Raw genomic sequence first — 11,348 nt, forward strand, 5'->3', positions numbered from 1 at the left:
CCCCGGTGCCCTGTCAGCAGGTGGGCACCGTCAGCCTTCCCAGGCCAGCAAAGCCTGGGTCTCGGACGTCTCTGCATCTGGAGCTGGGGGTCAGGTGACCTGGCATCTCAGGGGACCTTGGTAACAGGACCCATCCTGCCTCTTCGATTGTTACACATAAAGAACTTTGATTTTCCGTCAATGTCAGGAGTTTGTTGCCATCTTAAACGGCCTCTGAGCTTGGCGTGGTCTTTTCCTTAACCTCCTCCACACCATTCCTCCCTCCACGTTCTTTTGAAATCACCTGAACATTTTTAATTTTAACATGCTAGTCCTGTGTTGTATTCCTTTCTTGGCAATTGCATAAACTTAACAGCCACATTACATTTAGTTATTTAAATTTACTTCTCTGTTTTCTGCTTCATGTTTGTTCTCCTTTCACGAGTAATGGGATACACTTTATCAACAGTAATAGTAGGTATCATTGAGAAGCGTTTTATGTCCAAAGGACTATGTTAAAAGTGCTTTCCATGGATGAACCCGTTTGATACTGATTTGTATCATTATGTGATAGGTACCATTATTATCTTTATTTCAGAGGTGATGGTACAGAAGGAAACAGTTTGTAATGACTGGTGTGAGTGTTCGTGAATTTATTCAAAAGATCCATGCCGAAACATCTGGGTCTGGCAATTCCTAGTTCTTTTGTGAGCGCTCTGTCCCTTGTCAGGAGTGTGCTCCTCCCCTGGAAGGTGTTCATGGGAAGAAAGGATTCCATGTCCCCAGCTGGGAATTAGGGGCAGCTGACCCAGCTCTCCCCAACAGCTCGTTTGGCAGGTCAGGGTCAGACCACTGCAGGCTTATCTTCATAGTAAAATACGGAACTAGGATGTGTTGCCTGGCTTGCTTGTTACTTTGGGAAGTGTGGCCAGTACTGCAGCTCAGCTCCTTCTGTGAGCAGTAGGAGAAGCTTAGGACAGGAATGGGACACATGTGTCCGGAGTTTAGGAGAGAAGCCTGGGCTGGCGATATAAATTTGGGAAATGTTGACATGTAGATGGTAATTAAAGCCATGAGGCCAGATGGGATCACCATCAAAGCAAAGTGTAAAAGAAAATAACTGAGTCCCAGGTCCCTCTAACTTGAGGATGACTCAGGGGAGAGGAGGAGCCAGCAAACGAGACTGAGAAGGAGTGGCCGGGGAGGTAAGAGGAGGACCACGCTGTTAACAGTCTGGAAGCCAAGCGAAGGGGCACAGTGCATCCCGGGTTGGCACGCATGTCCTCAGGCCTGTGCTCCTCGGGGGCAGGGGCTTTGTCTGCTGTTGTAGGTCCCCAACAGCCAGGATTGTTCCTGGCTCACAGTGTAAGACAATATTTTCTTTCTTTGCTGTACACTGAACGAACTCAGAGCAGTGTATTGTATTTATTTTCCTCCCACGAGATCCATAACGTAAAAGAGGTATACAGTGTTAACTTTCTTGGTGAGCTGGGTGAGCTCTTGTCCCCTAAGTCTTCTCCACGTCACCCAGTTCCCATCACGGTGCCATTACAGGGGCCAGTGTCATTCAAGGACGTGGCTGTGGACTTCACCCAGGATGAGTGGCAGCAGTTGGACCCTGAGCAGAAGACAACCTACAGGGATGTGATGCTGGAGAACTACAGCCACCTCGTTTCTGTGGGTGAGGAGAGCCTGCTTTCTGAATTGCTGAGATAAACAGGATTTCCCTCTAACTTACTGACTTTAACTTTGAATTTAATGGGACAAATGTGAGTAATCTGGGGCACCAGGCAGGAGGGCATTTGGTCTTTGCCTCCAAGTAGGTTCTAATTTTGGTACAGCACAGATGGCCACTTCTGTTGTGTAGCTCGAAAGGCAGCCCTTTGCTTAGACGACAGATCTGGAAGCCCAGCAGCCAGGCTCAAGTTCTCTCTCATTTCTGTTAACAGGGTGTCACATTATCAAACCGGAAGTTATCACCAAGTTGGAGAAAGGAGAAGAGCCATGGATAGTGGGAGGAGAATTCCTACTTCAGAGTTACCCAGGTGTGTGAGTGAGGCAGTGAGGAGGTCGGTAACTCAGAAGTGTTTTTCCCTGGAATTTTTTAATGGTGCCAAGCCTTAGAAGTGACTAAGGAGAGTTGCTCGTGTGCTTTTAGCTACACGGATCTCACTCCCAAAGACTTTCTCCTTCCCCACAAAAGCTTATGTTGGTAGAGCTCCTCCACGCTTGCTTCTACCCAGAACCAAACCCACTCACTTCCTTCTTCCTCTTAAACCTCAGATCCTCTTGTTCTTACAGCATATTCAGTAACCTCTTATCATAGATTCTTTTTGCTTTCAGGCATTCATAGTCTGTTACTAGAGAATAACTCGTGACTCTCCATATTCTTTTTACTTCCCTTTTTTCTTCTTTCCCATGAAATGCCTCAGACTTGTTTCTGTCTGCAGTTTCACTTCTCACTTCTGTTTCCTTGAGGTCAGAGGTCAAACCCCCGTGTTGTGCATAAACCAGTAAACTCAGTTCACCTTTGCTGTCATGAGCACGGGTGCTGGTCATTCCTGAGACGAGTGCTGTGGAGTTTGGTATCTCCCTCTTCCTCCAAATGCCCATTTTCATCTTGTCTCCTATTTACTGTTCTGTGGCCAGGGCCTTGAATGCTGTCGTGTCGGAGTAGGTGCGGAGTGAGTAGGAGGTACAGAAATGAGTCGTGGATCGTTTATCCTTCCACCCCCTCCAGAAATGTCTCTGAAGGATCTGCTTCGCACTTCAGTGGTTTGTTCCCCGACTTCTTCAAAGGGCTCCTCCTGTCTGAAGTCTTGAGGGTTTTTGTCTGTTTAATGCTGCATTGTCCACCCTGTCCTCTGGTTCAGTGTTTCCTGTGGGAGCAGTAGGCGCTCCTTCATTCTGGCTGGATTTGCAAGATGTGTTCATCCGCCTTTCTAACCCATCTTATCGCTAGTCTCATAGGGTAAGCCTACAGCAATTCCCTGTTGATTGCTAAAAAGAATTTAAAGTCCTCCTCCTTATTACCCAATATCGGCCCTGTGTTACCTGGAAATTTTAATTTTCTATTGTTTTCCGAAACTCTGGATAAACTCCCTTTGGTCCACACTTCTAAATGTCTTATGTTTCACTGGGGTGTGGGTTATTTGTCCAGATTACACATTCTTTAAGTCTGAACTCAAATATTCAACCCCTCCTTGAAGTTTTTCCTTCCAGCTCTAATCATCACTCCAGTCTCTTCTTTGACTTTGACTCCACTTCATCATGGTGATGCCTTAAAAAAAAAGCTAGGTCTGATCAAGGAATCTGTTATTTGATTATGTATTTTTTGCTTGAGCTTCTGCACACCACGCCCCCCATAATCCAATAAAGAAAAGGCCATCATCATAATATGTAATATATAGTACATGTTTATTTCTTTGATTATCTGAGGAGCCAGGTAGGTGAAAGAACCTTCTTGTCCATTCAATCAGAAATAATTTATAGACAGGTATTTCTTTTTATTTTTATTTTTTTATTGAAGTATAGTCAGTTTATAGTGTTGTGTTAGTTTCAGGTGTACAGCAAAGTGATTCAGATATAGGCATTTATTTCTAAATATGCATTATGCATATTTAGAATATATGGGTGACATCCCATATATTCTGCTGGTAGTGGAAAGATGTCCATATGCTTAAAATTAAGAACAACTATGATTTCTATTGAGGGGTTCAAAAGAAATAGGAAATAGAGCCATACTTTCTAAGAGGTTTTGGTTAAGAAAAGAGAACAGAGATGCATGGGTAATTTAAAAGTCAGCATTGCACATGGAATGTTAATGTTCCAATGCAAGGCTGAATCAAAAATGTATGGAGAGTAATTATTTTCAACTTTAAGGGGAAATGGAGCTAATTAACTTGAGAAAGGACTTGAATAGTATTTTTTTTTAAGCATGGACACCCCCTAAAAGATAGGGTTTGAGTGGATCAAGGCTGGAAGTCCAGCAAACTTAGTAAAACAGGAGCAGAGACCTGTCGTTGAACGTAAGCTGGGGCATTGCTGGTACCAGACATCTCGGTGTAGGTGACAGTGCCTTAGCCTGTGATCTGTCTCTCCACTTGATGTGAAAGTGCCATGGTGTAAAGTGCTGATCCACCTCCTGAGACTGATTCCTCCTTGTCCTTGTCCAGTGGCTAAAGTCGTCGTCGCCCCATCAGTTTACCTGTTTGCAGTGAGTCCTTTCACATCTAAGAACTGGTCATTCACGCAGCATCCTTTGTCTTCTCATCATTGCACCACGTTTGTATTTTACCTTCTATACCCAGTTTTGAACAAAATCTTAAAAGTAGCAAAGATCAAAGGTGCTTGTGTGTGTTTTTATTGCATTGGGTCTTCGTTGCTGTGCGTGGGCTTTCTCTAGTTGTGGCGAGCAGAGGCTACTCTTCGATGCAGTGTGCAGGCTTCTCACTGCGGTGGCTTCTCTTGTTGCGGAGCACGGGCTCTAGGTGTGCGAGCTTCAGTAGTTGTGGCACACAGGCTCTAGAGCGCAGGCTTAGTGGTTGTGGCACATGGGCTTAGTTGCTCTGTGGCATGTGGGATCTTCGCAGACCAGGACTCAAACTCGTGTCCCCTGCACTTGCAGGCAGATTCTTAACCACTGCGCCATCAGGGAAGCCCGGTGTTTGTGCTTTTGTCAGCTTTTCTCACCACTGGAGATTGTGGAGGTTGTGTGTGTGCATGTGGGTGCTTATTCCAAACCAAAAGAATAAGGGAAAATAGTACACTTGGAATTGTTTTCATCTGTCCATGAAGCTAGCACCTGTGCCACAAAGAAATGGCTTGTGTACAAGTCACATTTCATATTTTATATAGGAAGATGTATAAAAATTGGTTAATTTTGCCTCTTTTTAGAAGAAGACTGGGAAGCCCATGATCTGATAGAGGGAGCCCAGGAAAATGAAGACAAACATTCAAGGCAAACTGAATCTGTCAACAACAAAACCCTGATTGAAGAGAGAGGTAATGTTTTTGGTAAGACTTCTAATGTGGAAACAAACCCTGATCCTTCAAGAAAAATATCCTGTAAATGTGACTCATGTGGAAAGAGTTTAAAATCTACTTCAGAATATATTAGTAGTGATGGAAGCTATGCAAGAATGAAGCCGGATGAATGTAGTGCATGTGGGAAATCACTTCTCCATGTTAAGCTTGAAAAAACTCATCCAGGAGATAAACCTTATGAATTTAATCAAAATAGGGAGGCTTATGCTCTAAATGAAGGAAGTATTTATCAGAACATTCGTATTTTAGAGAAACCCTTTGAATATATGGAATATCAGAAAGCCTTTCAAAAGGGTACAGTGTTTGTTAATCATATGGAGGAGAAGCCCTACAAGTGGAACGAATCTGAAATAGCTTTTCTCCAAATGTCAAACCTCAGTGTGCACCAGAGAGCTCATATGGAAGTGAAGCCCTATGAATGCAATGCATGTGGGAAATCCTTCTGTAAAAAGTCAAAATTTATTATACACCAGAGGACTCATACAGGAGAGAAACCTTATGAATGTAACCAATGTGGGAAATCCTTCTGCCAGAAGGGAACCCTCACTGTACATCAGCGAACACACACAGGTGAGAAGCCCTATGAATGTACTGAATGTGGGAAAACTTTCTACCAGAAGTTACACCTCATTCAACATCAGAGAACTCACTCAGGAGAGAAGCCCTATGAATGTAGTTATTGTGGAAAATCATTTTGCCAGAAGACACATCTCACACAACACCAGAGAACACATTCAGGAGAGAGACCCTATGTTTGTCATGACTGTGGAAAAACCTTCTCCCAGAAGTCAGCACTTAATGACCATCAGAAAATTCACACAGGCGTGAAACTCTATAAGTGCAACGAGTGTGGGAAATGTTTCTGCCGCAAGTCTACTCTGACTACACACCAGAGGACACACACAGGAGAGAAACCCTACGAGTGCAATGAATGTGGGAAATTCTTCTCTCGGTTGTCATATCTCACTGTACATTACAGAACTCATTCAGGAGAGAAGCCCTATGAATGTAACGAATGCGGGAAAACCTTCTACCTGAACTCAGCCCTCATGAGACATCAGAGAGTCCACACAGGGGAGAAGCCCTATGAATGTAATGAATGTGGAAAGTTATTCTCCCAGTTGTCATACCTCACTATACATCATAGAACTCACTCAGGAGTGAAACCCTATGAATGTAACGAATGTGGGAAGACCTTCTACCAGAATTCAGCCCTTTGTAGACATCGGAGAATACATAAAGGAGAGAAGCCCTATGAATGTTACATATGTGGGAAGTTCTTCTCTCAGATGTCATACCTCACTATACATCACAGAATTCATTCAGGAGAGAAGCCCTATGAATGTACTGAATGTGGGAAAACCTTCTGCCAGAATTCAGCTCTTAATAGACATCAGAGAACACACACAGGAGAGAAAGCCTATGAGTGTTATGAATGTGGGAAGTTCTTCTCTCAGATGTCATATCTCACTATCCATCATCGAATTCATTCAGGAGAGAAACCTTTTGAATGTAACGAATGTGGGAAAGCCTTCTCTCGGATGTCATACCTTACGGTACATTATAGAACTCATTCAGGAGAGAAGCCCTATGAATGTAACGAATGTGGGAAAAAATTCTACCACAAGTCAGCCTTCAATAGCCATCAGAGAATTCACAGGAGAGGGAATATGAACGTACTTGACGTGGGAAGGCTTCTCTGAAGTCACACCTCATTTAATGTCACAGAACCCTCAATATTCCTACCATCCTAAAACAGTTCACACAGGTGAGTGTGGACAAGCCTTCGAGCATTATAGTCAGACTTGGAATCTGGAAGTTCACAGGATGGAAACCACAACTGTAACTAGGCCCCATGATGGGTTGACAAGAGTAAAAATTTATTGATAAATTGTACATAGTTTCACCATGGATTCAAACTGTTTCACGTATCAGGGAATTCAGACCAAGGGAAAATCTCTCTACTTAAGGAATGTGGAGAACATATTCTGTTGGAAATTATGAATACTGAAAGTTATGTTTCTGATAAAATATAAAGCTTTTTGTAAAAAAGGAGCCGCAGAAGATGGCTGTTGTGAATAAACATGCTCCTTATGTAAATAGAAGCTGTAAAGTTGTCAGGTAGCTAATCAAGACAGCAACATGGCAACATTAAGCTCATGTATGAGTGGGTCCTGAGGATGTAGGACTAATGCTTTTGAGGGTGTTTTGGTCTGTTTGCTTTTTAAGATGCTGCATTACAGGAATTGTTTGTTCAGTTTGAATCATGTTTGAAAAGGCATCCTATCCTTATTAGAATAATTGCTAAGACATATGGTAAAGACCCATTTTATTAAGTAGCACCACTATGTTAGTATCTTAATATGCATTGTTACTGAACTAATATTTGAAAGATATGAAGTATGCTTCTTTTTGTAATCTTCCCTGGCATTTATAAATGCATTTTATCATTGGTAATGAACTAAGTCTTCCATAAGGGAGCCAGTGTTTTTAATAATGTTTTCAACTGTATCTGAATTAGCAAGAGATAGAAATCTATGCAAAAAATAGAAAATGGCATAGATAATTTACAATTGTTAATGCCAGAAGTCTGTAGTGAGGAACATAGGACTCATTGCACTCAGTACAGTTTTTTAGATGAACCTAAAATAGTTTCATTTTAATCTAATTTTTTTCATCTACAGTTTTTTATTTAGATGCCTACCTAAGTGTAAGTGTGCAGAGCACGCATAATGTGTAACCTAGGAATTAATTTTATTTGATACGATGGTATTTTTAAACACTGTGCTTTGCTCCTTCCTGAATGGATTAAGAGTGGGTTGTTCATATGGCTTTGTAGCTGGCATTGTTGGGTGACCACCCTAGTCACTTGCTCCTTACTGTTGGCTGGCCAAGTTTGGGTATCCATTCCTCCTGACAGAACAGAAAAATCCTGATTAGTTTCAGCCAATAATGATAATCCCTTTCTCATGGCCAGCAACTGGTTTAGAGTGGTCCAAGGACCCATTCTAGACAAATAAAGGAAACATCTGACAGGTTATTTCTGGAAAAGTTTTCTTCAAAGCTTCAAGGAATCATGCTGGGTGAAATGGAACCTTGCTGAACTTTTCCTCCTCTGGATGTGATGCCTGGCTCTGTCTTTCAGCAATGAATTATGATATAATTTGTACATGGCAGAGCAGAAAGATTGGAAGAACCTGGGACCTGGGCAATGCTCTTGAGCCACTGAACCAGCCAGCCATGTAGCCATTCCACCTCTGGACTGTTTCTTTTCTGAAAGACTAAATTTATTTTTAAGATGATTGATTTAGGTTGTTTTTAGGGATAACTAAAGATAGAGTTTGTAGGAGTTACACGATTGAGAAGTGGACTTTAGGCAAATCATTTATTTTGAGCTGTTGATTTCGAAATTATTTTCTGTAAATTTTGGTGTAAATAGTTTAAGCATTAGAAAACCTGAAACCATTAAATGTGTATGTTTTTCTAAATTGTTATGTTACTGATCTAAGAATCTCTGGAACCTGATATGATGTCAGGTATATCTTTCTTTTGGTAATGCATGACATAAATTTTGTTTAGGTTAATTTGTTATTCATGGATCGTTGCTACCATGTTGTTGACAATATATGGTGTCAGGTAAGGACCTACTTCTGTTGTCCAGTGATTAGCCTGATAGCCTGTATTATTTGAGTAATTCACCCCTTACCACGGAGATGAAATGCCATGTTTCCCATGTATTTCTATCACTCATGGCACCTGTTTTTTGTTGCTTATCACTTTTCCACCATATTTGTCTAGATGATCTTGAGTCTGCTACATAACAGGAATTAAAATTCTGGTAGAGTGTATAATAGTTTTGTGTAGCAGCTATATATAGTATATTTGTTGAAATATTTGCAGAGGTTTCCTACACCAGAGGGAAGTAGCTTAAATAAACACTATGCATTTTAAGTAAAATATTTGAGAAGTTTAAATGGTTTACCACATTCTTTTTCTCTTATGGAGTGCCTGACATGAAAGGGTCCTGTACATGTAAGTGGTCCTCAACTGCCTCTTCAGTAATGCAGTCGTGGGATTTCTTTATTGTTTCAGAGATGTCAGTGTTTTCATATTATTACATCTCTGAAGTTAGGATCGATAGCATGTTCTGATTCAACTGGCATTGATTTTTTTTCTTCCTTAGAGGTACTTAAAATAATGGGTTGTCTTAGATTTGATGGAATGCAGTATTTGAAAAGTTTTTAACTATTCCTGGCAAGGCCTAAGTTCATGAAAGAAGGCACCACAGGGGATGGTTCTGCTTCCCCACCCAGCAGCAAACCGAATGTGGAATTGGGCAGAGCCAGGAGTACTTGCTCTTTATACACAGTGACCTCATACTGTGGAGTGTGAGCAGATTTGGAACTCCCAGGGGGTTTCCAAGGGCTGAGCAGGACGTCGACCCCTCCTGGCACATAGAGGTGAGATTCCCCCCGTTTTTTTGGTCTGTTTTTTCAGTTATGTTAGTGAAATGGTGGTTCATTTGATGCTTCTGTGGCCTCTCAAACAGGTCAAAATGAAGACCATTCCTAACACCAGGGCCCTCTTCTGAGGCAACAGAGAGTCACCCTCTCTTTATTCCACCTCAGCGTGGCTGGCTGGGCTGTCCACTCTAGCACCCCAAAGAAAGTTGTATGGATAGATACTGGTAAGGATGTATTGGTATGTTTGTATACTGTGGAAGTATGTAAAATGATACAGGCATCTGGGAAACTAACCTGGAAATACCTTTTAAATTCAATAATACGTGTGCTTTATCATGCAGTAGTACCCCAATCTGTTGATAGATCCCGGAGAAATTCTATACACAGGAGGATGTATATACAGGGAATTTCACCACAGCAGGACTTTTGAGCTATCCTAGGTGACTGTCATTAGAAGAGGTGAGTGAAATGTGGATCAAGCAGTGGGGTGGTGTCCAGCAGTTAGCAGTGTGTGCTCTGTTGTAGCACAGCTGATTAACACTTTTAGATACGAATGAAAGAAGGAATGAGATTTCGTGCAACTAAAAAATGTTTACATCAATTAAAGTTACACACACACCCTCATAGAGGCGAGGCTACAGTAGTATGTGCTTAAGGTCATACCTTCATCAGTGTGAGTACCTGTGGGGGAAGGGATGGAATTGGGGTCTGGCATGAAGAAACAGTGGGGTCCACACAGAAACCAATGCTGCTAAAATAAGTATGTTTTTAACCAAGTAGTACAGTTAGCACTGTGCCCAGGCTCCTCCAGAAATATGAAAACAGGCACACAGGGAAATTAAAGGCCCCTAATTAAAATCCCCAATAATGTTTTATTCTGTTCAGTTTTAGCCAGAATTTTATAGCTTAGGTACCTAAATGGTGCCTTCTGTGCCTTTTCTGGCAACTTCTACCCAAGCCAACTTTCAGGAAAATGGCACAGCTGCTTGTAAACGTTCTTATGATGAAAGAGTTCTACATGTGAGTGTCTGCGTCACTTTGTAGAACTCAGTTTAATCAACTGGGCTGCTGACTGTACTACAGTGTTACCCTGCTTTGTTTATGAAAGAGATTCCCCCTTCAGTTTCAACTGGCACATCACTGGAGATTTGACTTCTCAACTTACCTTTCAGGTAGGTGCGGCCAGGTGATTATGTTGGAGCCCATTAGGGAAATCTGTGTCATCCTCTGAGTCACATTCTTAAAAGAGTCACATTCTTAAAAGTTGGTTCTTCACTGCCTTTCCTCCTTCCCTTGCTTGGGCTGTGTTTGATAGAACTTATTATTCTAAAACATACAAAAACCATTCTTGGGTTTATGCTGTACAAAAAAGAGGCAGTAGGCCAAATTTGGCCTATGATCCATATTTTGCCAACTCCTGCTTAGGGGATGGAAAAGTAATACGTTGAAGGGAAACTTTTCTCTGGATAACACCATGGAACGGGATGGGGAGGGTCCCCTACCTCCCTGGACCCCCTGTTTGGAATTGTACATGAGATTTCAATCTCTCGGTTCAGCCACTTTGCTTGGCAGCCAATCTGACACTTACACAGAATTAGCCAACAAAAAATGAACTGCAGTCATGTCTTCTAAATGCCTTCCTCCAAAACTTAGTAGTACACTAATGATGAAATACAAGAGTGAGTCTTAACATCTTTTCAACAGTAATCTTTTCAGCAAGATTATTTGTGGAATCAACAGAATCCTAATAAATGCTAGCACACTATAATAGTATTAAATTCCTAATTAAATATGCAGTATTTTATCTTCAGAAAAATGTGTGCACCAGCCCCCCCCCCCCCCAAAAAAAAAAAAAAAAAT

At 41.7% G+C, this 11,348-nt stretch overlaps 1 protein-coding gene across 2 annotated transcripts in view; it reads left to right on the forward strand.

The window, feature by feature from the left end:
- The window catches only part of ZNF12 (zinc finger protein 12), an 11,367-nt gene extending 2,383 nt beyond the window's left edge, over positions 1-8,984 (forward strand). The window contains exons 3-5 of one of the 2 annotated variants that reach the window (XM_024745295.1): positions 1,534-1,660; positions 1,929-2,024; positions 4,876-8,984. In XM_024745295.1, coding sequence (XP_024601063.1) covers positions 1,534-1,660; positions 1,929-2,024; positions 4,876-6,728 — 2,076 coding nt within the window. In that variant the 3' untranslated portion in view covers positions 6,729-8,984. The remainder of the gene's footprint in view (positions 1-1,533; positions 1,661-1,928; positions 2,025-4,875) is intronic. The other variant, XM_024745296.1, reaches the window with a different exon arrangement.
- The last annotated feature ends 2,364 nt before the right edge of the window (positions 8,985-11,348 follow it).

The sequence above is a fragment of the Neophocaena asiaeorientalis genome, unplaced genomic scaffold, assembly GCF_003031525.2.
Source record: "Neophocaena asiaeorientalis asiaeorientalis breed wild unplaced genomic scaffold, Neophocaena_asiaeorientalis_V1.1 scaffold461, whole genome shotgun sequence".
Taxonomy (NCBI): Eukaryota; Metazoa; Chordata; class Mammalia; order Artiodactyla; family Phocoenidae; genus Neophocaena; species Neophocaena asiaeorientalis.